The 26,919-nt window shown below is 43.0% G+C and overlaps 1 protein-coding gene across 1 annotated transcript; it reads left to right on the top strand.

The window, feature by feature from the left end:
* On the top strand, positions 1 to 25,805 carry LOC137445785 (kinesin-like protein KIF6). The gene is made up of 6 exons (XM_068147774.1): positions 1 to 85; positions 1,630 to 1,765; positions 3,305 to 3,399; positions 13,591 to 13,680; positions 25,257 to 25,363; positions 25,736 to 25,805. Exons 1-6 carry the CDS (start codon positions 66 to 68, stop codon positions 25,774 to 25,776), a joined length of 489 nt encoding a protein of 162 aa, XP_068003875.1. The 5' UTR covers positions 1 to 65; the 3' UTR covers positions 25,777 to 25,805.
* The last annotated feature ends 1,114 nt before the right edge of the window (positions 25,806 to 26,919 follow it).

Below are 26,919 nucleotides of genomic sequence, written 5' to 3'. Positions count from 1 at the left end.
CTGTTTCCAGTCCTTCTGAAGAGCTAAATACCCTTGATCTGGTAGAAGAGAAGCTTCGAATACAAATGGAGGAAGAAAAGAAAAGGTATTAGCTCTGCCTTGAACTTCTGCTGACCTTCAGAAGATAAGTTGTACTGACACTGTATTTGAATCACAATTCTGCACACACAGCTACCCTCAGGGTTTCCTCTGACATTTTAAAAATGTCAGATTTGTGGTTCAGTAAATAGTTTTAAATTTGTGTGTATGCTGTTGGCTTCTCTCTAAGATGCCACAGTACCTGAGTGGGGGGAAAAAATCTACGCTTGAGCTAACAGCTAAAAATAAATGAAAGTAGTTTAATGTTCTCCTTGAGGGTTAGTGTTAGAAACTTATTGTTTGAATCTAAATGTAGCGTGAACACTTTTGGTTGATTCAGAAATGTCCTGCCTTCCTTGACCTAAGAAAAATCTTCAGGCTATGCAGGATTGACTAAGTGTAAATAATATGCAGAACACACATTGGTTAACCATTCATTGCTCTAATGTAGCTAGGAGGATAAAAGAAAACAGACACAGGGATATCATTTCTAAGTAATTTGTTAACATTCCTGTTATGTGCAGTCTGTGGGGACACTTCCAGCTATTTCATACTACTGCTAGATCTCCAACTGTATGTTAACCAAGAAGCCTTGTTAATGAAGCTTCCATCTGAAAGAGAAGCTCCTATCTGAATCCAGGCTCTGGTGACAAGTGGTTTACTTAATGGTAATATGCTGAGAAATCAAAATAAATGGCTGACATATTTGTTTGAACTTGTATTTTAACTGTTAATCAACATTGTGCCCATTTGAAATGCAGTAATTTCTCTAGTTGTAGTGGTTTAGATGGTTTGATCCACCCACACCAACAATAAAGCACAGCTAACCCAGTTGGACAAGCGAATGAAGGCTGTATTTTACAAGCAATAATGAAATGCAATGAACATATACAAAATATACAATATTTACAATGTTATGGAAGAATTTACAGGAAAGAACACAAACACTGAAATCCCCCACTCAGGAGGATCCCACTTCGGGTTCCCCCAAACCTCTCTCCCCATCCTTCCCTTTCCCCTAGTAGTTAATTAGCCAAAAAAGGAGAAAGAGAGAGAAAAGGATATTAAGGGAAATTTGTTAGCTCAAAGCAGTTGTTAAGAATGTTAGTTTCTCTTACCTTATCACTTTCAGTCCAGGGTCAGCTGCATGCTCTCTGGCCAAGAAATGAAAAGTCCAAACAGACTGAAGCTGCAATGAGTGAGAGAAAATAATGTGAGAGATATTAGCTATGGTACATCTCACATCTGACCAATGAAATTAATTTAGAATTAATCTTTGTTTTCCTTCTTACACCCAAACATTCAGCTAGAGAATTCTGCAGCTGTCCTTTCATTAAAGGCACAGCCTAAACTGTCACATTAGTGAAATAAAAACTTTGTGGAATGTTCTTGTACTTAGCACACATGAAGCACTTGTAAGATACAAGATGTCTTTTCCTAGCACCACTTAGTCTGTCCCTTGCATCTCTGGTTATTATATGTTCTTTTGTAGTTTCAATTTGTAACTATTCTATGTAGGATCTCTAATATGCTTTCTTCTTCTCATATTAGTTATAAAGAAATGTTTGGCCACTTGAAAGGACTGAAGATAGAGATTGAGCATCTGCAGCTTCTTATGGAGAAACTCAAGATGAAGCTGCAAAAAGACTTTGAAGTCTGGTGGTCTCAAGAGTCAATCAATCTACAGGTAGGAAATATCCTCATATTTATTCCATTACCATGTTAATACAACACTTCTTATAGAAGTAGTTAATTGACAGATTAAATTTGGTGTGTGATTGACCTGTGCTTATGGCAACATAAATTAGACAAAGATAATGTGAATTATACTTGTATGAATTAAACCCATGCAAACTCCTTGAATCATAGAATCAATAAGGTTGGGAAAGGCCTCACAAATCATCAAGTCCAACCTGTCACCTGACACCTCATGACTACTAAACTATGGCACCAAGTGCCACGTCCAATCCCTTTTTGAACACCTCCAGGGATGGTGACTCCACCACCTCCCTGGGCAGCACATTCCAATGACGAATGACTCTCTCAGTGAAGAACTTTCTCCTCACCTCCAGCCTAAACTTCCCCTGGCACAGCTTGAGACCATGTCCTCTTGTTCTGGTGCTGGTTGCCTGGGAGAAGAGACCAAACCCCTCCGGGCTACAACCTCCCTTCATGTAGTTGTAGACAGCAAGAAGGTATCCACTGAGCCTCCTCTTCTCCAGGCTAAACAATTCCAGCTCCCTCAGCCTCTCCACAGCCTCATTGCCCTTCTCTGGACACATTCAAGAGTCTCAATGTCCTTCTTAAATTGAGTGGCCCAGAGCTGGACACAGTACACAAGGTGTGGCCTAACCAGTGCTGAGTACAGGGGCACAATGACTTCCCTGTTCCTGCTGGCCACACAGGCCAGGATGCCATTGACCTTCTTGGCTACCTGGGCACACTACTGGCTCATGTTCAGCCAGCTATCAACCAGTACCCCCAGGTCCCTTTCTGCCTGGCTGCTCTCCAGCCATTCTGACCCCATATACTCTTTGTGAAAAAGTTATGAACAAAACAGTATTTAGCTAGCATTTTGTTTAAACTTAAAATGTATTTTTAAGAAAAGAGCCAAAAGGAAATATGGCCTTTAACATGAGGATCTGAGTTATCCATTAAGTGCCACCTAATTACTTAAATTCAAGCTATAGTTGCAAAACACTATTAAAGTTAAAATCCCAAGCTGCATGAGTGGCAAAGAGAGTAATGCTTTAGTCACTCTCATGTCTACATAGTTAGGCTTTCCAAAGCACTGCAAGTAGCATTCTTGAATCCACTGGAGTGTAGTTTCCTCTGTCCTTTAACAGGGGAGTTCCAGGATTCAGCCTTTCATGACTCATCAGCAGAAATTAGAAAACTGGAAAAAAAAGTCATTTGGACTGATTTCTTGGATTTTGAATTATCTGTACATCTGAGCTCTCTAAAAAAAAAAATAAAAAAAAATCAAATCTGCAGACACATGCTGTTATATATTAAAAACCTGTAATTTGAGCTTTAAAATAGTTAACCCAATCCTCAATGCTTTTCTTTGTGTTCAGAAGTGTTTGTCTAATTGAAGAAAATACTGTATGTTCAGACTCTGTGTTTGCTGAATGAATCATTGCCTACCTTGTTGCTAAGACATGGAGGCCAATATTAAGCATTCTAAAAATATCCTTTCCTACATTAATTTTGTATTTCAATCTAGACCCAGCAGGAAAAGCCAGAGGCGATTAGCTTACCAAATACTGCAACTGTTTATCCCCAATGTATCAAATCCGCACAACATCTCTCAAGTGGCAGGTAAACTGGTCATTTTTCCTCTTCCTTTATAGTAAGAAAATGCAGTTTTCTTGGAAGTGCAGTTCACCAGAATGCTTTTGCAAATACCACACTCAAACAGTGCATTTCCAATTATAAGCAACATTACTGTGTAAACAATTGATTTTTATCATTCAGTTATTTTGCAATCATAGTGAAAGTAACTTATTGCAGCTCAGTCCTTTTGACTTCACAGAATGACTTGCCAGTCAGTTTTGCCATAGGGAGACTGTATTTCCTTCGGAGTGTATTCAGTAGGCTGCAAACAAACAAGCAAACAAATTATAAACTGATTTAATAGATAGCCTATGTAGATTTGTTATTGGGGTGGTTTGGGCCTTAACTGGGATTTAAGAGCTCAGATGGGAGGCAAGGCTGAGAGTCCCTCCCCCGCTTCCCCTTCCTCTTTCCTGATTGAAAGAAAAGGGAAGGGGAAAAAATAGAGAGAATTAAGGGAAGGGGTGGGGGGGGAAGAAGGAAAGGGGGATAAGGGAAAAAGGGAGGAGGTAAATCTACCAAGAAATAATTTGGAGTCAGTTTGGAAGTAGAGAGGCAAAATTTTTCTTTAAACAATATATATATAAAAACAATAACAGGAAGGGTTCACAAGGATAAGGAACAAGGATGGATAGGGAAAATATACAAAACCAACGGTCCTTTGAAAAAGCGTGGATGCAACAGGGAGGAGGACCAGGCCGAACCACGTGGCAGAGAGCTAGGAAGCCATCAGAGGCGACTCTCTTAGTCCTTTCATCCCAGCAAGGCAGAAGCAAAAGAGAGCCAATCACTGCAGTGTTTTCTTATTTATAGGCTTGCTGGAAAGGGAGGGGAAGTGGAACAGACAAACTCCGTTTCCTGGGGGGAAAACCGGCCTCTGGGGAGAGCAGGGCACTCACAACCCCTCTGCCCCTGCTTTCAGGATGGGCTTAACCCATCACAGTTATTGAAAAATGTCCTGCTGCTACATTTATGCAGCATATTATTTCTCAATGATAACACATTTTATATTGTAAAATAGTGGTGCATCATCTATAGTAGAAAAATGTAATCATCTTCGTTGTTTCATCATCAGTCACTTCTGATTTCAAAACCTTCAATTTAAATTAGCAACAATAATAATCTTTCTTTGCTTTCAAGTGAAATAAAGTGCAAGAAAACACAGATTTTAATGTGCTGGTTTCCATATTCATTGACCATAAATGGAGGGAATAGAATAGAATAGAATAGAATAGAATAGAATAGAATAGAATAGAATAGAATAGAATAGAATAGAATAGAATAGAATAGAATAGAATAAACCAGGTTGGAAAAGACCTTAAAGACCATCGAGACCAACCTATCACCCAACACCATCTCATCAACTAAACCATGGCACCAAGCACCCCATCCAGTCTCTTCCTAAACACCTCTAGTGATGGTGATTCCACCACCTCCCTGGGCAGCACATTCCAATGGCCAATCACTCTTTCTGTGAAGAAGTTCTTCCTAACCTCCAGCCTAAACCACCGCTGGCACAGCTTGAGACTGTGTCCTCTTGTTCTGGTGCTGGTTGCCTGGGAGAAGATTCCCTCTTCCTTTTCTCTCCACACTACTCTATTTTTCTCCCTCTCTCCTTCCTTCTCGTTATACATTTAATCTTTCACTGATGAGTGGCTTTACCTACAAATTCAAGTCAATACTTTATACAAATGATGTTTCTTGCTTTACAGCAAACAATACACCCTATATACCATTAAATAATGAATACTGTTTGGTATCAGGATTTTTTTAACTGCAAAATATATTCTAATTTTCATTGAATACTTTTGTGTATTTATTGTAAAAGTTCTATAATCAGTACAGAGAATGAAACACATAATCCTTTAAAGTTGAGTAAGGAAGCATTTTCAGATGGCTCAAACTGATGAAAACCTGCTGTAGTCTCTACTCTCTTTCAGTTCTTATTCAGTGTTCTCTCAAGACTCAGGGACTATTCGCTGTGCAAATGGCTGGCAAGTTTTAGGTCTAATTTGAGCTGCTCATTTCTGGGTTTAGCCTGAAGTTTACTTGTCCCACAGAACAGCTGATGCAAGAGAATGTGAGAGAATTTTTGGTCCAGCTTTTGCACAAAGTTATCCAGATTAGTTCAAGCAATCCATGACTGTCACTCTCTTTAACTTTGAATCATAGAATCAAAAAGGTTGGAAGAGACCTCAAAGATCATCAAGTCCAACCTGTCACCCCTCATGACTACTAAACCATAGCAGCAAGTGCCATGTCCAATCTCCTCTTGAACACCTCCAGGGACAGTGACTCCACTGCCTGGGCAGCACATTCCAATAGCGAACAACTTTCTCCTCACCTTGAACCTAAACTTCCCCTGGTGCAGCTTGAGACTGTGTCCTCTGATTGAACTAAAGATCTCATACTCAACCTTCCTGTCCCATTCTAGGGAATAACAACTTCCACTTGGTGTGCTGATGCATTGCTCAGGGGAGTCATATCTTTTGCAGTCTAAACTAGAATTAAAAATATGATAATCCCCAGGCACTTTCCAGCACAATTGGAGACTGACCTCCAGGAGTGGTGATTTCTCCTCCCCCCACCCTAGCTTAGAAGCAAAACTGAATAACTGGTTCCTTTACAAATTTCTTCTGAACTTTTATTTCACGTGCCTTTACCATTTGCGTTTATTACTGGAGGACGGTTCTCAGAAAAGTATGTCTAGAACTTTGAATGGAATGAGGGAAGGTACCTGGTTGCTTTCAGCTGCCAAGCCTACCTTTAGAGAACTGTGCTGCCCCACATGATTTCTTGCAAACAATTCCATGAAGAGTCTCTATGTAAGTAATGGACATGTTGGCTGAGACTGAGTGGATAATCCTTGGATACATATTACAGAACCAGACCATTCATCTTCTTGAATTTCAATTGCAGAGGGAGTCAACATGAATATAGTTTTGTTTTCCCATCTCCAACAATATGCTTGCAATGATCTTTTGAAGTTAACTACTCTTTCCTCCTTGCATTGCCAGAAAGTTAATTTTATTTTATTCTAGGTTATTTAGGCATATTTTATACAGGTAAATTTCCAGTGTGATGTACATGGAAACAGAAAACTGTTTCTGCATTTGTGAGGTAGGAGCTGAAGGCTTAACATCCCACTGTGTGTGAAACTTTACTTTTCCCCCTACTAGAGGCAATAATATATTAGAGTAAAAAGTTCAAATTTCACGGGCTTTGCAAGTATAAAACAGTAGAGTATTCATTTCCCAAGGATCTCCATGGCCCCAACTAACACACAAACTTTACTTACCAGTTCCCATGATTGTGTGGGATTGAGTACAGACTGTAGTTGTTCCTCAGTTATATAGTCCCAAGACCCAAATGGCTGTTTATTTCTAACCCACCTAGAAATGAGGAATCTCTTTCTCTGAAGTGATACTGCTATATTCACTCAGCAGAAACTGAGACAAATTATGTTTGATATAATGAGATTAAATTCTATTCAGAGGTATGTTCAATAGATATATAACAGTGAGCTGTATGGCCGAACTCTAAGACTGCTGTTGACAGAGTAAGCAAGCAGTAGAATAATCCAGTCAAACTCTTGAGTGTGAATGGATATAAACAGAATCTCCAGGATTAGGTTAAAAGTAATAAATTATCTATCTCAGCATATAAAGGTATGTTGTATAATCTTTCTTGAGTTTTATATATGTTTTAGCAAAATCTTTTGATTACTTTCCAGTGCACAGCTCACATGGACTGATATTGTATGACAAACTTTTGGGAACATGATAGCCTCAAACTGCATTTTAGAGTAAATCAATTTATTAGTGAAATAACAAAGAGGGGAAACTGGTCATCCTTTTGAGGCTTAAAAAGGATATATGCATGTAAAAGGTACTTGATTCATGGCCAAACATGTTTTGTTCAACTTAAAAAACCACAAACAAACAAAGAAAAAACCATCTGAATTGTTAAGTGCCAAATGAAGCTATATTAATAAAACAGTTGAAGAGTGAGCATTTCATAGCATCATAGAATCAACGAGGTTGGAAAAGACCTCAAAGATCATCAAGTCCAACCTGTCACCCAACACCTCATGACTACTAAACCATGGCTTCAAGTGCCACATCCAATCCCCTCTTGAACACCTCCAGGGACAGTGACTTCCACCACCTCCCTGGGCAGCAAATTCCAATGGCTAACAACTCTCTCAGTGAAGAACTTTCTCCTCACCTCCAGCCTAAACTTCCGCTGGTGCAGCTTGAGACTGTGTCCTCTTGTTTTGTTGGTGGTTGCCTGGGAGAAGAGACCAGCCCCATCCTGCCTACAGCCACCCTACTGGTAGTTGTAGACAGCAATAAGGTCTCCCCTGAGCCTCCTCTTCTCCAGGCTAAACAATCCCAGCTCCCTCAGCCTCTCATCATAGGGCTTGTGCTCAAGGCCTCTCCCCAGCCTCGTTGCCCTTCTCTGGACACATTTAAGAGTCTCAATGTTCTTCTTAAATTGAGGGGCCCAGAACTGGACACAGGACTCAAGGTGTGGCCTAACCAGTGCTGAGTCCAGGGGCACAATGACTTCCCTGCTCCTGCTGCCCACACTATTCCTGATACAGACCAGGATGCCATTGGCTTTCTTGGCCACCTGGGCACACTACTGGCTCCTGTTCAGCCCCCCTGTCAATGATCACCCCTAGGTCCCTTTCTGCCTGGCTGCTCTCCAGCCTCTCTGACCCCAGCCTGTAGCACTGTGTGGGGTTGTTGTGACCAAAGTGCAGCACCTGGCACTTGGACTTGTTGAATTTCTTGAATCAAGCAATCAAGACTCCTTGGCTCTTCAACTTCAAAATCTTCCTGTCACTTTAGATTCCCTTGGAGATACCTTCTGATTACTGCGAGCATTAGCTCATTAGAACATTTATTGCCCTGAATTGCAGAATTTACTCCCTATATTAATGCTAAGTAAAACAACTGAAATGTTTCTGTATTTTGCAGCATTTTCTGTTGTAATAATTTTTCATTCCTGCAAATATTCCACGATGTCACGTGATGGTTAAATATGATCTGGGAATAACGTCATTGATTGATGACTTTTCAGAGGCTTTCACATTTGGTTGGTAACAATTTAACTTGGACAATTTATCCATGCATTTGCAAGTTAGGCCAAATTTGGTTTTGTAACCAAATGCTCATATGTTCAGATTTTAAGCAATTTGAATCTTGCTTGCCTTTATGCAGAACATCTGTTCCCTTCACATCCAAGGCTCAGACTGGAGAACTACAGCTGAGGGGTTTTAACACTGCAAAAGTTGCACACCTTCAAATTTTACACCCTCCATTTTAATCCACTTAATTTTCCACTTTTTTTCAGCTGGCAAATCAAGCATTCATACCATGACACCCATCACCTCTCCAAATCTTCTACCCTATGTGCTAGATGGTCAGGCCATAGAATCATAGAATCATTTAGGCTGTAAAAGATCTTTACGATCATCAAGTCCAACCATTAATCTACACTATGCATGTGCCTGAGCACCATGTCTACATATATTTAAATAGCTCCATCAATGACATTTTAACCACTTCCCTGTGCAGCCTGTTCCAGTTCCTGACAACCCTTTCAGTGAAGAAATTTTTCCTAATCACAGAATATTAGAGGTTGGTAGGGGCCTCCAGAGATCATTGAGTCCAACCCTCCTGCCAAAAGCAGGATCAGTTAGGGTAATCCACACAGGAATGCCTCCAGAATGACTCCAGAGAAGGAGACTTCATCACCTCACTGGGTAGCCTGTTCCAGTGCTCCTCAGTGTAAAGAAGTTTCTCCTCATGTTGAGGTGAAACCATCTATGTTCAAGTTTGTATCCATTGTTCCTTGTCTTATTATTGTGCACCACTGAAAAGAGCTTGGCCACCTCCACTTGACACCTACTCCTCAGATATTTATAGACATTGATGAGACCCCCCCCTCACTCTTCTCAAGACTAAACAGTCCCAGGTCTCTCAGTCTCTCTTCATAGGGGCGGTGCTCAAGTCCCCTAATCATCCTCATGACTCTCTGTTGGATTCTGTCCAGCAGATCCCTGTCTCTCTTGAACTGGGAAGCCCAAAACCGGACACACCTCGCTAGATCTGCTTTACACACTTTTCTTGATGCATCCCAGGATACCACTGGCCCTCTTAGCCACAAGGGGACGTTGTTGTCCCATGGAGAACTTGCTGTCCACTATGACTCCAAGGTCTTTCTCCATGGAGCTGCTCTCCAGCATGGCAGCCCCTAACCTGTACTGGTGCCTGCTATTATTCCTCCCCAGGTGCATGACCCTCACTGGTCCTTATTGAACTTCATGAGGTTTGCCTGCACCCAGCTCTCCAGCCTGTCCAGATCTTGTTGGATGGCTGCATAGGATGTCAGCCACCCCACCCCCCCCTAGTTTTGTATCATCAGCAAACTTGTTGAGGGTACTCTCAGTCCCCTCATCCTGGTCATTAATAAGGATATTGAACAAAACTGGGCCCAGTACTGATCCCTGGGGAACACCACTGGCCACAGACATCTTAGCTGACTCTGCTGCTTCTGAACTCTGTTGTTGAGCCAGTTTGCAACCTGCCTTACAGACCGATCATCTATGCCACATTTTCTGAGCTTTTCTATGAGAATGTTATGGGAAACAGTATCAAAAGCCTTACTGAAGTCAAGGTGTAAGACATTCACTGCTCTTCCTTTGTCTACCCATTTGGTCACGGTTTCGTAGAAGGCTATCAAATTAGTCAGGCAGGATCTTCCATTGGTAAATCAATGCTGGTGACTCCTGGTAAACTTCTTTTCTTCTGTGTCGTTAGAGATGGCCTCCAGAATGAGCTGTTCCATCATCCTTCCAGGGATGGAGGTGAGGCTGACTGGTCTGCAGGTCCCTGGGTCCTCCTTTCCTTTTTTGAAGACCTAAACCTGCTGTGGCACAATTTGAGGACATTTCTTCTGATGTTGTCACTTAGTACTTGGAGGAACAGACCAAGACCCACCTCACTACCATCTTCTAGTTGTAGAGAGTGAGGTCTCTCCTCAGCCTCCTTTTCTCCAGACTAAGTAATTCCAGTTCCCTCAGCCACTCCTTATAGGACTTGTACTGTAGACCTTTTACTACTTTTGTGGACCTTCTTTGGACCTGCTGCAGAACCTTAATGTTGTTGTGCTAGTGAGGGGCTCAAAACTGAACGCAGTATTTGAGGTGTGGCTTCACCACTGCTGAGTACAGGGAGACAAAAACTTCCTCGGTCCTGCTGGCCACATTATTCCTGATACAGACCAAGATGCTGTTGGCCTTCTTGGCCACCTGAGCACACTGCTGGCTCATGTTCAGCCAGCCATCAACCAGCAACTCCAGGTCCTTTTCCCCTAGGCAGCTTTCCAGCCACTGTTCCCCAAGCCTGTAGCATTGCATGGTGGTGTTGTGACCCAGGTGCAAGACCTGGCACACGGCCTTGTTGAATCTCATACAATAGATCATTGATCTGGCCCATTGATCCATCCTGTACAGATCCCTCTGCAGGGCCTTGCCACCTTTGAGCAGGTCAACACTCACACTGCAAGCTTACTGTCATGGATTGAATTGAATCTGCTGCTGTTATTAATACTATGGTGCAGTCATGCCAGCTTCAAAAATTGAGAGGACTAACTGGAACAAAATTTTGTGGAGCTTGAAGTTCAGATTGCAGCATGGGAGGCTCCCTGTTCCAGTTGCTGGTGCTGTGTTCCATATTCTTGGGTGTTGGCTGCTTTCCACAGGCATGTGGGTGTGGGACAGCAATGGGTTTGGTTTTCTGTTTTATGCTGTGTTTTTTTCACTGTGCTCCTTCTGCAAACAAGCTACGCTAAGGTGATCACACATTGCACTATTAGATTAATTAGATTATTAGCTAGGGTGATTATGATAGCTTATGTTATATTAAACTTTATCATATATATTTATCTGAACCCTGAATTTTGTGTGTTACTTTTCCCCTCACGTTTTTGTCAAGGGAGCAGGCAGATTAGCCCTTGTGCTAACCCATTACACTTACAGAGGATGTACTCAATCCCTTCATCCATGTCATTATCTTTAATCTCCATGGAAAGCAGGAATGTTAGTGAAGCTGTCAGGAAACAGTGCTTTGACACTTCATAAATTATTGCTGTCTACAACTACCTGAAGGGAGGTTGCAGCCAGGTGGGGGTTGGTCTCTTCTCCCAGGCAACCAGCACCAGAACAAGAGGACAAAGTCTCAAGCTGCACTAGGGGAAGTTTAGGCTTGAGGTGAGGAGAAAGTTGTTCACAGAAAGAGTTGTTGGCCATTGGAATGGGCTGTCCAGGGAGATAGTGGAGTCACCATCCCTGGAGGTGTTTAGGAAGAGACTGGATGGGGTACTTGATGCCATGGTTTAGTTGATTAGATGGTGTGGGATGATAGGTTGGACTCAATGATCTCTAAGGTCTTTTCCAACCTGGTTAGTTCAGTTCTGTTCTATTCTATTCTATTCTATTCTATTCTATTCTATTCTATTCTATTCTATTCTAGGCATCACCTCACTCAGTCTAAGAGGGTTTTTAATATCTCATTCATCAGGTGCCCTGTTCTCCCCATGCACTCTAAGGCAAAATTTAGCATATTGTCCAGAGTCCAGAAATCCACTTGAACCACACCTGAAGTGTCTAGATTTTTTTTTTTTTTTTCCTTTTAAATAGATCTGGATCCAAATCATCTTTAAAGTGGGGATCTAGCAATTTTGGAGAATAATATTCATTTGAATTCAATAAACTACTTCAGCTGACACCATTCTATTCTTGACAAAAAGAAATAAAGGCAAAGAAGCTTATTTCATCAAAAAATAAAGCAATGAACAAGGATCACATTAAGTCACATCACCTCGTGTTTGTTGCAGGCTACAAACAGAGTCATAAATGGTTACTAATGTTCAGCTGATGTGTAGTGATCTATGAAACCATGGTTATATGACTTGCATGCCTGGGTATCTCAGGGCACAGATAGAGTCCTTTTAGAAAGCTGAATTTAAGACCCCAAATCACTTACTTCTTAAGAGCTACCATATCAGTGGAAAAAATGTTCAGGGTATTCTCAAGCAGAACTATGATGGGAAGTTCCCAGATAACGTTAAGCTTATAGTAGGTAATAACATCGCATCCTTTCTATCTCATATGATATGCAGGTGGAATAGAGAATGGGATATTATTAACCTTAAGTATAATATTGCATTAGTTGAATTACTTTGAGTCTTGAGGTTATTTTAATCCATTTAGGCAGGTGCAAATGGTATGGGACTTGAGGAGTTAAAGAGAAGCATTCCATAAACTTGGAGCTGTTCGTTTGAAAGTCACTTATACTCTTGGGTGCAATATCTTCTGCAAAACTGAACCTGGCACAGTGTAATAGAGTAAAATTTTAGTAATAAATTTCTTTCCAAGTTCTCTGCCAGAAATATCAATTCATCAGCCAACAGTGAACTGCTGCAGACTTAGAAAAGCAAGAACTTGCCAATCCTGCCATCTACTGGAAGAATCCTACAACTGATTGTCCCCTCCGAGATAGGCACCAGATCCATCAGCATACACAATCCCTGGGGAAAGGAGGGAGTTGTTAGACGTCCTATGGCAGAAGCCTGCCTTTCTAGCAGAGAGGGTCCTTGATAGCAGCATCTGCAGGAACAGGAGCACACAACACCTGTTTGCAATTTGTCTGTAAGCAACAATCCACATCCTGAAGTTCTCACTGAGTTTTATCCAGTCTCCCACTGATTTTGGTAATAATTTGCCTGACTAAAGATAGAATGGAAAATGAGCTGAGGCCTCACATGGCTAATAGTCAGTTTAGGAACTAAATATACCATTACAAACTGTACATCAGATGCAATTAAGTGCTTTACAAGCTGTGCTTAGAAGGAAAATGCTAAGCATATAATCTGTTGGAGTTTGTCTTTTTGGTTTTTTTTGTTTTTTTTTTTTTTTTTTTTTTTTGGTAGCCATATTCTCTGTATGAACCTGATAATCACATGATTTCAACTGAAAAGCCTCTTCCAGTGAACAAGTGCTTTATAGAGATAAAACAGCTTGAAAACCAGCGTATTTGTAGTTATCTAGTGTGTATTATGTTAGTGTGTGGCTGTAGTCTTTCCTTCATCCTGCTCCCATTCCAGTTCTTCAGAGACCACAAGAGTCAGCCCCAATGAAAATTCTGCTGGGAAGGATAATTCAATTACTTCAAGCAACCCTACTTTAAAAACAAGGTAAGAAGTACCTGGGCTATTCAGAGGGAAAAGTACACCAGCAAGTAATATAATACCTAGATAACTCACTATCAGTCTCATTAACAACAGTCTGCTCAGTCTCTTCTTCCTACAAATTATTCTAGTAAAATGAAATTGCACCAGCAGCCCAGCTGTGTCAGGCTTGGCATAGGTTACATGTCATATTTTCTGAAAAAACATCCTACTTGGTGAGAGCAGAAACTGCTACTGCTTCTCTGTTTTCTCTAGCATGGTCATTTCCAGGTTCTTCTCTCCCACCAAACGACGTGTGGCCAGCAGAAGCAGGGAAGTCATTCTGCCCCTAAACTCAGCACTGGTTAAGCCACACCTTGAGTCCTGTGTCCAGTTCTGGGCCCCTCATTTTAGAAAAGATGTTGAGTTGCTGGAACATGTCCAGAGAAGGGCAACAAAGCTGGGGAGGTGTCGTGGGGTTGGAAGGGTAAGGCCAAGAAGCCTCTTCCCTCCCCCCTGTAAGTAAGGGGAAAGAAAAATTGAAGGGAAAGGGAAAAAAAACTCACAAGCTGAATTAGCAAAGCAGTGGAGCTTTATATTTACAAAGCAATGTAGGATATGCAGGGGAATATATACAAATTTACAATATTTACAATATATACAAAGATATACAGCAGAGTAACACAGAAATAAGAGTAACCCCCCTCGGCAGAGGGGGTTCCCCATCTCCGCTCTCCCCTCTCTCCCCCCCTTTCCCCAGAGTAGGTCAGAAAAGAGGAAGAGAAAGAGAAAGAAAGAAGTTAAAAGCAGTTCTGTGTTAATTGGAAAGCAGTTAATACAGGCCTTCTATCTTATCAGTTTCAAGGCCGAAATCTTGGCAGAAAGCCCAGCACAGAAAGCTGCTGCCCAAAGAAGAGGCGGAAGCAAGACTGAAGATAGAAGTGCCGGAGTGCCCAGTTCACTCCCAGTTCACTCCCAGTTCAGAAGGTGCTTCCTCCCACTTCACCAATGAAATTAGCTTAGATTATTCTTTCCGTTTACCAACTTCCGTCCACCATATTCCCTTTCTTAAGGGGACAACGTCAACCGGTCACAGTCCACCCCTTCTAAACAATTTCATTGGCCGTTCATACTGTCCATCCAATCCAAACCGATATTTACAGTTCGTGAGTAAAGTTCATAGTCCATTCCGGCTATGCTCAGATGTAGATGATTCAAAAGTCCAAGAAAATCAGTAAATGAGAAAAATGGAAAACAGTTCATTCCTTCGCCGGCGAAGCGAAGAAAAGGGAAACAGGGATTCTCAGGGTCTCTTAGTTGACTCAGGGCTCTCAGGGATCTCAGGGTTCGTGCACCGTAGATTCCTCGTTGATTCTTCCTCTGGGCACGATGTAGCTGTACAACAGTTTGAAATTAACCTCTTTCAGCTAAAGTTAAATTTCTTTGTGGAATACACTGAATTTCACCATTCTCTTGCATTACCCAATAAGTGTGACCCGGACCTTCAGCTGAAACCACCCCTCGGACAGGTTTAGCCTCTCCTGAGGGTGAAAATACCCAAACAGTTTTACCTAACAGATTCTTTTCTCTAACAACAGGAACTCTATCACCTTCTACTTTCCGTATCAAATCTGAATGTGCAGGTCCAGCTCGGTTCACTGAACCTCTACTATTTACCAGCCAGGTTGCTTGTGCTAAATGCTTTTCCCAGTTCTTCTAAGATCCACCCCCCATGGCTTTAAGAGTGGTCTTCAACAAACCGTTGTAGCATTCAATCTTCCCTGAAGCTGGTGCATAGTAGGGAATGTGGAATATCCACTCAATACCATGCTCTTTTGCCCAGTTATTTACAAGGTTGTTCTTGAAATGAGTTCCGTTGTCTGACTCAATCCTCTCCGGAGTTCCGTGTCTCCACAGGATTTGTCTCTCCATACCGAGAATGGTGTTGCGTGCAGTTGCATGTGGAACTGGATAAGTTTCCAACCATCCAGTGTTTGCCTCTACCATAGTAAGCACGTATTGCTTACCAGAACGAGAACGTGGTAGAGTGATGTAGTCAATCTGCCAAGCTTCACCATACTTGTACTTGGACCATCTGTCACCATACCACAAGGGCTTAAGTCGTTTTGCCTGCTTAATAGCAGCACAAATGTCACAGTCATGGATGACTTGCGTGATAGCATCCATGGAAATGTCTATGGATCTGTCACGAGCCCATTGGTATGTTGCATCTCTGCCTTGATGTCCTGACGAATCATGAGCCCACCGAGCTAGGAATATCTCACCCCGGTGTTACCAGTCGAGATCAAGATTAGAGTCCCTGTCTACTTGAGAAACTCTTGCAGCTAGATCTGCCTGATGGTTGTGTTGTTGTTCCTCAGTAGCTTTGCTCTTAGGAATGTGAGCATCGATGTGTCTCACTTTCACTGGAATTCTCTCGATTAGATCAGCAATGTCCTGCCACAGGTTGGCTGCCCAAATGGGTTTTCCTTTCCTCTGCCAATCACTCTTTTTCCAGTTCTTTAGCCAACCCCATAGAGCATTGGCTACCATCCATGAGTCGGTGTAGAGATAAAGCTTTGGCCATCTCTCACGTTCAGCTACGTCGAGAGCTAGCTGGACAGCTTTTACCTCTGCAAACTGACTGGATTCTCCTTCTCCATCTTTCGCTTCTGCAACTCGTTGTGTTGGACTCCACACTGCAGACTTCCACCTTCGCTTGTTTCCAAAAAGACGACAGGAACCGTCTGTGAACAAAGCATATTTCTTTTCATCATCAGAAAGGTCATTGTGAGGAGGAGCTTCCTCAGCACGAGTTACTTTCTCCTCTGGAGGTTTAGCACAATTGATGCCTTCAGGCCAACTTGAGATCACCTCCACTAGACCAGGTCTTTCAAGATTTCCCATTCGAGCTCTCTGTGTTATCAGAGCCATCCACTTAGACCATGTTGAGTCTGTGGCATGATGTGGTGTGGAGCCTTTGCCTTTGAACATCCAATTCAAAACTGGTAATCTGGGAGCTAAGAGAAGTTGTGATTCAGTTCCGATCACTTCAGAAGATGCTTTTACTCCTTCATAGGCAGCTAAAATTTCTTTCTCTGTTGGAGTATAGTTAGCCTCTGAACCTCTGTAACCTCGACTCCAGAAACCAAGAGGTCGTCCACGTGTCTCACCTGGAGCTTTTTGCCACAAGCACCAGGTTGGACCATTGTCACTTGCAGCCGTGTACAAAATGTTCTTAATGTCTGGACCATCTCGGACAGGTCCCAGACCCATTGCTTGAACTACCTCTTGCTTTATCTGGTCAAAGGCTGCTTGTTGTTCAGGTCCCCAGTGGAAATGGTTTCTCTTTCTAGTCACATCATACAGAGGTTTCACGATCTGACTGTATCCAGGAATGTGCAGTCTCCAAAATCCCACTATCCCCAAGAAACGTAGGGTCTCCTGCTTGTTTGTGGGATTTGCCATGGTAGAGACTCTATTTACCACATCCACTGGAATGTGTCGGCGTCCATCCTGCCACTGCACTCCCAGAAACTGAATCTCTGTGGTAGGTCCTTTCACCTTGTCTCGTTTGATGGCAAAACCTGCATTCAGAAGAATGTCAATGATTTTGTTACCTTTCTCGAAAACTTCCTCAGCAGTTTTACCCCAGACGATGATATCATCGATGAACTGGATGTGTTCTGGAGCACCGCCTTTCTCCAGAGCGTCGTGGATCACTGCATGACAGATGCTTGAGCTGTGGATCCAGCCCACTGGCAATCTGTTGAAAGTGTACTGGATTCCTCTCCAAGTGAAAGCAAACTGAGGCCTGCATTCCTCTGCTATGGGAATAGAGAAAAATGCATTAGCAATGTCTATGGTAGCATACCATTTGGCCTCTTTGATTCCAGCTCATACTGTAGTTCCATCATGTCTGGTACTGCTGCACTCATAGGTGGTGTCACTTCATTTAGGGCTCGGTAGTCTACCGTCAGACGCCAGTCTCCATTCTGCTTCCGCACAGGCCACACTGGACTGTTGAAAGGTGAATGAGTTTTGCTGACGACTTTCTGACTCTCCAACTGACGAATCAGATTCTGAATGGGCAACAAAGAGTCACGGTTGGTTCTGTATTGTCTGTGATGCACAGTCTGAGAAGCAACCGGCAATTTAATGTCCTGTATCTTGTGTTGTCCCACAACTGCAGATTCATCAGAAAGTTCAGGTCTGGCAGACAGCTTCAATTTTTGTCCATCAATTTCTATAGAAGCTACTCCAAAAGCCCATTTGTAACCTCTAGGGTCTTTGAAACGCCCTTCTCTCAGAAAATCAATTCCCAAAATACAAGGTGCATCAGGTCCGGTCACAACGGCATGCTTCCTCCATTGTTTACCAGTTAAACTTATATTAACCTCTACCTTACTTAACTCTTGAGATCCACCAGTGACTCCCAGAATAGTTATAGACTCTGATCCCTGATAATTTGATGGTATTATGGTGCACTGAGCTCCTGTGTCAACCAAGGCCCTGTACTTCCGAAATTGTGAAGTGCCAGGCCACTGGATGTACACATCCCAATAGATTCTATTATCTCTGTTATCCCTTTCCTCCCCCTGGCGGGAGGCAGGGCACCCCTAGTTATGGGGAACATGTGTACATGTGCATTGCACATAGTTTGCAGGGTTATAACTTTGCATGTTATAACTGGAGCCACTGTTGGAGCCACAAGAGTCGTTCTGGGGAACTGTGGAAGTAACAGCTACCCTTCTGGTATTGCTACCTTGGGTTCTGCCACTTTGCAATTCCCTCAGTCTCCTGAAAAGATTAGAAGTTGGTTGGCCATCCCAGCGGTTCATGTTCTCACCAAACTGATCACACAGAGTTATCCAAATAGTTCTACGTGATTGCCTTGGTGGTCTGTTTTGGAATGACCTGTTTTGGAATGTCCTGTTTTGGAATGACCTCCTTGGAGGACGTGTATTCCTCACAGATGAAACTTGTATCCACCTGGAGGAAGAATTGAAATTATCCTTCTGTGCCAATTGGTATATGGAATCTTTCAGATCCTTCATGCAATTCTCAATCTTTCCAGACAGAGTTTCAATGGCTGAAACCAAAGAACCACGTGTCATGCTATCCTCCAATTGTCTCATTTGATCACTGAATTGGCCAACCGTAGGAGAAGCTCCACCATAACTTCTTGACACAATTCTGCTTGCCAGAATGTTTGCATAATTAGAAGGAGCAAGTTTGATGATCTTTTTAGCAAGACCAATACCCACAGGAATGTCATCAGGATTCAGAGTTTCATGTTCACCATAGAGTAGCTCTCTAACAGCAAATTCTCTCAAGCGCTTAATTCCCTCATCTATGGTAGTCCAGGGTTTAGGATTCCATGGAAGATCATCTCGGGAAGGGTATCTCAGGGCAACCGCTATTAAAAGGCGTATCCACAGATTAACCTTACTGAGAGCCCTTCCTAGATGTCTATCTATTCCATTATCCCTTGAGAGAGTTCCTAACTGAGCTGCTGACTTGTCTCCAACTGTTAGAGCCAGAGCACCTGTATCATAACACCTACTAAGCCAAGCTAGAACTGGCTCCTTATCTGCCCTGGTGAAATCTTTACGGACATTTCGCAATTCCTCGCGGGGAGAAGAGCACTCTGAAATATCATCTTCGTCTTCGTCTCCCTGAATTCTTTGTCCATATAATCCTGCTGTCATTCTCCTAAGGATCTCTTTAAGCTGAGAACCACCTTTGCCAGCTGCATTCCTAACTTCATCTGTATCCTGCTTTGATCTCACTAGGTTAGCTAGATCTTTAAAACAAATCTTCTCTTCCTCCTGAGCAGGATCTTTTAGAGCAGAGGGCCCCTCACCAGGATCAGTCTCCACCTCTTCTTCTCCATCTTTGGCCTTTCCACCTCTAGTCTTTAAAGGAGCCACCTTAACTGGAGCTGTGTTTGAATTTACAGCCACCTTAATGGACGCTGACAGGTCCTGAGATAAATCAGCTGCTGGGGCATTGACTTCCGGTCCCACCGAGGGAGTGGGCGGAAGTGACGTTGCTCCGTTAATGGCCAACGGAGAAGAAGAAGGAGGAGAAGGAGCAGGCGCCATGTTGATACCAGCCGCCGTCCTTGGCAGCTTGCTAGAATCAGCAAAGTCATTTAGAGCTGCTTTACCAATTAACTTTTTAGCCTTCTTTTTAACTGACACAGATTCTGCACATTCCTCATCACTAGATGACTCTGGGACTGATCCAGAGCCATGGCATTTTCTTTTTGATCTAGTTTTAATAACAAAACAAGCTCTGGACACCTTTCTCTCTCGCTGTAAAGAAATTAGGAGATACACGTTAATTACCACCGAGAGCAGGATTATACACACCAAATAAATCACCTTTGGATCCCAGGCATCACCTAAAGTTTTTCTCTCCTCAGGCGGAATCCTAAAACCCTTTATCTCAATTGGGAGAGTGGTGGAGGTAACATTCCTGTATCTCACTGGCCATAAGAAATTAATACATTTTCCATACCATTGTCTAACTCTATACATAACCCACATATAAATTGTCCACACCAAATATTTACCCAGGTAATCCAAAATCAAACCCAAACAATATCTGTAAATCAGAGCCCCAAAAATTGAAAAGAATAATTGCTCCACAAACCACAACACCTTCGTGTTTGCTAATTCAGCTAGAAAACACTAAATCAATCAAGTAATAAATTAAACTAATTATCTGCCGCACGCTGGGTACGCCAAGAAAAAAAAATGTCGTGGGGTTGGAAGGGTAAGGCCAAGAAGCCTCTTCCCTCCCCCCTGTAAGTAAGGGGAAAGAAAAATTGAAGGGAAAGGGAAAAAAAACTCACAAGCTGAATTAGCAAAGCAGTGGAGCTTTATATTTACAAAGCAATGTAGGATATGCAGGGGAATATATACAAATTTACAATATATACAAAGATATACAGCAGAGTAACACAGAAATGAGAGTAACCCCCCTCGGCAGAGGGGGTTCCCCACCTCCGCTCTCCCCTCTCTCCCCCCCTTTCCCCAGAGTAGGTCAGAAAAGAGGAAGAGAAAGAGAAAGAAAGAAGTTAAAAGCAGTTCTGTGTTAATTGGAAAGCAGTTAATACAGGCCTTCTATCTTATCAGTTTCAAGGCCGAAGTCTTGGCAGAAAGCCCAGCACAGAAAGCTGCTGCCCAAAGAAGAGGCGGAAGCAAGACTGAAGATAGAAGTGCCGGAGTGCCCAGTTCACTCCCAGTTCACTCCCAGTTCAGAAGGTGCTTCCTCCCACTTCACCAATGAAATTAGCTTAGATTATTCTTTCCGTTTACCAACTTCCATCCACCATATTCCCTTTCTTAAGGGGACAACGTCAACCGGTCACAGGAGGGATTTGGAGCACAAGGCCTATGAGGATAGTCTGAGGGAGCTGGGATTGCTTAGCCTGGAGAAGAGGAGGCTCAGGGCAGACCTTCTACCTCTCTCCAAATACCTGAAGGGAGGTTGTAGCCAGGTGGGGCTTGGTCTCTTCTCCCAGGCAACCAGCACCAGAACACGAGGACACAGTCTCAAGCTGCACCAGGGGAGTTTTAGGCTGGATGCTAGGAAGACGCTCTTCATAGAAAGAGAAATTGGCCGTTGGAATGTGCTGCCCAGGGAGGTGGTGGAGTCACCATCACTGGAAGTGTTTCAGTGGAGACTAGATGAGGCACTTAGTGCCATGGTTTAGTTGATTAGATAGTGTTGGGTGATAGGTTGGACTCGATGATCTCTGAGGTCTTTTCCAGCCTGGTTAATTATTTTGTATTCTAAGTATGCTTCCAGAAGCTACATTCTTACTGTGCTCAACACTTACAGAGTTTCATTTTCCAAACAGTCTGTACAATAGCAACAAATCATGGAAAATTTAATCATCTAAACCCTAATGTTTTAAACTGAATTTGGGTTTAAGGAAAAGAGAAGTTAAAACAGAAATTAGACAATACCTTCTCAAATATATTGTGTATTTTTTATGTTGTTGCTAACTGAATTAAAAGCAGTAAGAGAATAGTCCTTTACTGGTGTTCTGAGATCACCTTGTAAATGTTTTCCATTATGGTTCACTAATTCAGCAAATGAAGACTTAAATAGTAGCACAAAGGCAAGGATATCAGACATCTGTTTGTGTAGGCACAATGACATTCTCCTGCAATAGTCAGTAAGAAACAGTGGAAAGAACTATAATTACTAAGGTATTAGAATAAACCTTTATTAGAATAAACCAAACCAGGTTGGAAGAGACCTTCAAGATCATCGTGTCCAACCCATCAACCAATCCAACCCACCCAAACAGCTAACCCATGGCACCAAGCACCCCATCAAGTCTCCTTCTGAACACCTTCAATGACGGCGACTCCACCACCTCCCCGGGTAACCCATTCCATAGCGCAATCACTCTTTCTGTATAGAACTTCTTCCTAACATCCAACCTGAACCTCCCCTGGCGCAGCCTGAGACTGTGTCCTCTTGTTCTGGTACTGGGTGCCTGGGAGAAGAGACCATCATCAGCCTGTCTACAACCTCCCTTCAGGTAGTTGTAGAGAGTGATAAGGTCACCCCTGAGTCTCCTCTTCTCCAGGCTAAGCAGCCCCAGCTCCCTCAGCCTCTCCTCATAGGGCTTGTGTTCCAAACCCCTCACCAACTTTGTTGCTCTTCTCTGGACTCGTTCCAGCAAGTCAACATCCTTCCTAAACTGAGGGGCCCAGAACTGGACACAGTACTTGAGGTGTGGCCTAACCAGTGCAGTGTACAGGGGCAGAATGACCTCCCTGCTCCTGCTGGCCACACTGTTCTTCATGCAGGCCAGGATGCCATTGGCCCTCTTGGCTGCCTGGGCACACTGCAGGCTCATGTTCAGCCTACCATCAACCAGCACCCCCAGGTCCCTCTCTGCCTGGCTGCTCTCTAGCCACTCTGACCCCAGCCTGTAGCACTGCATGGGGTTGTTGTGGCCAATGTGCAGAACCCGGCATTTGGATGTGTTAAATCTCATGCCGTTGGATTCTGCCCATCTGTCCAGCCTGTCAAGGTCTCTCTGCAGAGCCTCTCTACCCTCCAGCAGATCAACTAGGTAGGATATGTGGGGGAAAAAACCATGTTCTTCCTTCAGTTCTGCTTGTCCTTCCATGTTGTAACTTTTGCTACTCTATTTGTTATTTCACTATTAATGCTTTATCTTCAAACAAGGCTAAAGACACAAGGCCAAATTCTTAGCTGATTGAGATAGCTTCATTGTACTGTACCACCTTATACCACTGGAGGGGATCTATCAAAAGCAGAATCACTGATTTAACTTCATAAACAAAATAGCTGGAAATGGAGACTTAGAAGCACAAAGGAGTTGCATCTGTCAGTAAATGGTATATGATTGTTTATTTCTACGTATGTATGAAAACTTACAGTAGGCAAAAATACTATTCATAGAATCAATGAGGCTGGAAGAGAGAGACTTCAAAGATCATGAAGTCCAACCTGTCACCCAATATCTCATGACTACTAAACCATGGCACCAAGTGCCACGTCCAATCCCCTCTTGAACACCTCTAGGGACCGTGACTCCACCACCTCCCTGGGCAGCACATTCCAATGGCTAACAACTCTCTCTGTGAAGAACTTTCACCTCACCTCCAGCCTAAACTTCCCCTGGTGCAGCTTGAGACTGTGTCCATTTGTTCTGGTGCTGGTTGCCTGGGAGAAGAGAACAACCCCCTCCTGGCTACAACCTCCCTACAGGTAGTTGTAGACAGCAAGAAGGTCTCCTCTGAACCTCCTCTTCTCCAGGCTAAACAACCCCAGCTCCCTCAGCCTCTCCTCACAGAGCTTGTGCTCCAAACCCCTCCCCAGCTTCACTGCCCTTCTCTGGACATGTTCAAGAGTCTCAATGTCCTTCTTAAACTGAGGGGCCCAGAACTGGACACAGGACTCAAGGTGTGGCCTAACCAGTGCTGAGTCCAGGGGCACAATGACTTCCCTGCTCCTGCTGGCCACACTATTCCTGATGCAGGCCAGGATGCCATTGGCTTTCTTGGCCACTTTCGTGCACTGCTGGCTCATGTTCAGCCTACTATCAATCAGTACCCCTAGGTCCCTTTTTGTTTGGCCTCTCTCCAGCCACTCTGACCCCAGCCTGTACCACTGCATGGGGTTGTTGAGGCCAAAGTGCAGCACTCGGCACTTGGATGTTTTGAATGCCATCATGTTGGACTCTACCCATCTGCCCAGCCTGTCATTGTCACTCTGCAGAGCTCTTGCACCCTCTTACAGATCAACACCTGCTCCCAACTTGGTGTCATCTGCAAATTTACTGATGACTGACTCAATACCCTCATCCAGATCGTCAGTGAAGATATTGAACAGGACTGGGCCCAGCACTGATCCCTGGGGAACACCACTAGTGACTGGCTGCCAGCTGGATGTGGCACCATTCACCACCCCTCTCTGGGCTCAGCCCTCCAGCCAGTTCCTAACCCAGTACAGAGTGTTGTGGTCCAAGCCAGGGGCTGACAGCTTGGCCAGGAGTTTGCTATGGGGAATGGTGTCAAAGGCCTTGCTGAATTCCAGGTAGACTACATCCACAGCCTTCCTCACATCCACCAGGCAGTCACCTGATCATAGAAGGAGATCAGGTTGTTGAGACAAGACCTGCCCTTCCTGAATCCATGCTGGCTGGACCTGATCCCTTGGCCATCCTTCAGTTGTGCAGTGATTGCCCCCAAGATGACCTGTTCCATAATCTTGCCTGGCACTGAGGTCAGGCTGATAGGCCTGTAGTTTCCAGTGATTTTTCCTAAAGCAAACTCATGGCATAGTCTCATCCATCATTTCTTTGGTAATTCCACTATACTAGGCTTTTCTGCTTGGCAGTAAGTCTTTGATTCAGCTGTAACGTACCTTTAACTCTTTATGAGAGGTTTTATAGCTGCTAAGCATGTAGCCCTATCAGACTAAAAATATATTGTCTCATCTTAAGAACCTTAATAACAGAATTAAGAAGTCCTGGGCTTGATTGTCCTCTGAACTGTGCCATCTCCAACAACAGGGTTGCTTAGCCTGGAGAAGAGGAGGCTCAGAGGAGACCTTATTGCTGTCTACAACTATCTGAAGGGAGGTTGTAGCCAGATGGGACTTGGTCTCTTCTCCCAGGCAACCAGCACCAGAACACGAGGACACAGTCTCAAGCTGCACCAGGGGAGATTTAGGCTGGATGTTAGGAAGAAGATCTTCCCAGAAAGAGTGATTGGCCATTGGAATGTGCTGCCCATGGATGTAGTGGAGTCACCATCACTGGAGGTGTTTAAGAAGAGACTGGAAGGGATGCTTGGTGCCATGGTTTAGTTGATTAGATAGTGTTGGATGATAGGTTGGAGTCGATGATCTCTAAGGTCTTACAATCTGGTTAATTCTCTCCTATGCTATGCTATGCTATGCTATCTGTTTTATCTGTTTATCTATTTATCTGTTTTATCTGAAGAACACATTCCTCCATACTGAAAAGAGAGAGGAGATAATGGAGTAGAAAAGTAACCTACTTACTTTGTTTGGTACACAAGTATGCTTTCTTTTCTCAGGACCCCACCAAATTCAAGTACTTCTGTTCCTCTAACTGGAGACAGCGAGGCTGACGCTGACATCTTAGCTTTCATTAAAGCAAGACAGAGCATCCTACAAAAGAAAGGTAAATCCTGCCAAAAAATAGGAAGCCAAGCCAGAATCTCCAGTACAGTGTTTTAAGCCAAAATAGCTTTAGTTCACATTTACAATGAAGCGAGTGGCTTAAGTTTCACTACGTTATCTTATCAGCTGTTCTAAGTACTTGAGGTTCTTAACATTTATTGTGCTAGCTCAATGCTGCAGTGTAAAACTATAAAGGCTGTCCTTCTCAGCCATCACCAGTGAACTTCTGGTGCATGTATGTCTGTGCATCTTGCATAATGTATTTGTTTACACTTAAGTAAATTAATTTGAATGTGTTTTCTTGATGTCTAAAAAAAATACCTCCACTTTTTTCTGTATACTTTTTCTTGAAACCATCTGGCCTGGTTTTCAGCTGCTGCAAATTTAGCTGCAACAATGGACACCAAAGATTAAACAAATGATTACACTGTACCCTACCTCACGAGGTAGACTGGTCCACTGCATCTAGAAGAGTATGCCCTTAACAGGTATTTCCCTATATCAAGGTCTAGTGAAACTTTCTATGGGTATTTGTCACCAAGTCAGTCACTGAGACCAATCATAGGTAGGCAATAAAGTTCATTCTTTGGTGTAGATAAGTACACAGGAAGCAGAAAGCAATAAATACACAACAGTGGCACTGCCAGGTAGCCTAAAAGTGCTAGAAGTAATTCATCATGATAAAGAAAAATGACACATGATTTTTATTATTTTCTTTCTTTATCTATCTATCTATCTTAGTTTCCAGTGACAGCAACCAATTAGAGATGAAAGTGTTAGCAGTCAGTGGAGCAATAACTTTCCATTAGTGCTTGAGTGCTGATGACAGCATTATTCAACAAGCTGTCAGCTCCTGGCAGATGGTGTTAGCATTGTCACAAAGTGAGGTTTCAGTGTCATACTGCTTATCAGAAGACTGTCAGATAAATACACAGTGGCAGAAAGAAACAGCCTCCCTTACACTCACCTAAAACAAACACTTAACATACATGGGCTTTGGGATCCCTTTTTTCTTTATTTAGAAAAGCTGTTGTCAGGTTTCTTCCACAAGTTGAATTTATAGGCGGCTCACCAGAGCACAGTAAAAGACAAGCATATACAAGAAACTTTTCTGGCCTTTAGAAGGACCAAATATGCTTCATTCATGTGAAGCACAGTAATCTTAACTGACAGTAACTCATCTTGTCCTGTGATCATCTCCTAAATCATACCATATCAAGTATGTCTCTCTCAAATGCCTTTTCTGTCCCTTTCAGCCATGGGCTGTTATTGTCACCAGATTCAGAAGGAACTAGGTATTATCAACTTTGACAACTATTAGACCCCAAGTTATAAAGGGAATTCTAGCAGAATAAAGGACATTCAACACATGAAATTGTTCTGAAGTTCACTTAAAGATGTGCTACATGCTGCCCTAAGTAGCCAAAAAGAAGCAGTGCTTATCACTAAGCATGGGCAGGGGAGTGAGAAGTAAAGAGGCTTCATAAGTACAACTTGCATATTACAAACATGTAGGTACCTGATGTGTCATAGGTAAGAGACAGCTCAGCAGGAAGT

The sequence above is a fragment of the Melanerpes formicivorus genome, unplaced genomic scaffold, assembly GCF_026170545.1.
Source record: "Melanerpes formicivorus ecotype bairdi unplaced genomic scaffold, bMelFor1.0.p_v2 SCAF_2, whole genome shotgun sequence".
In the NCBI taxonomy this organism is placed as follows: domain Eukaryota; kingdom Metazoa; phylum Chordata; class Aves; order Piciformes; family Picidae; genus Melanerpes; species Melanerpes formicivorus.
Note: the sequence above shows the minus strand (reverse complement) of the source record. Positions and strands in the feature narration are given on the sequence as shown.

Coding starts and splice junctions, on each gene's coding strand:
- LOC137445785 (XM_068147774.1), top strand. CDS start 66: ATGGAGGAAGAAAAGAAAAG. Junction 3,400..13,590: donor CAACATCTCTCAAGTGGCAG/GTAAACTGGTCA, acceptor CTCCCATTCCAG/TTCTTCAGAGACCACAAGAG. Junction 25,364..25,735: donor GAGCATCCTACAAAAGAAAG/GTAAATCCTGCC, acceptor CCTGGTTTTCAG/CTGCTGCAAATTTAGCTGCA.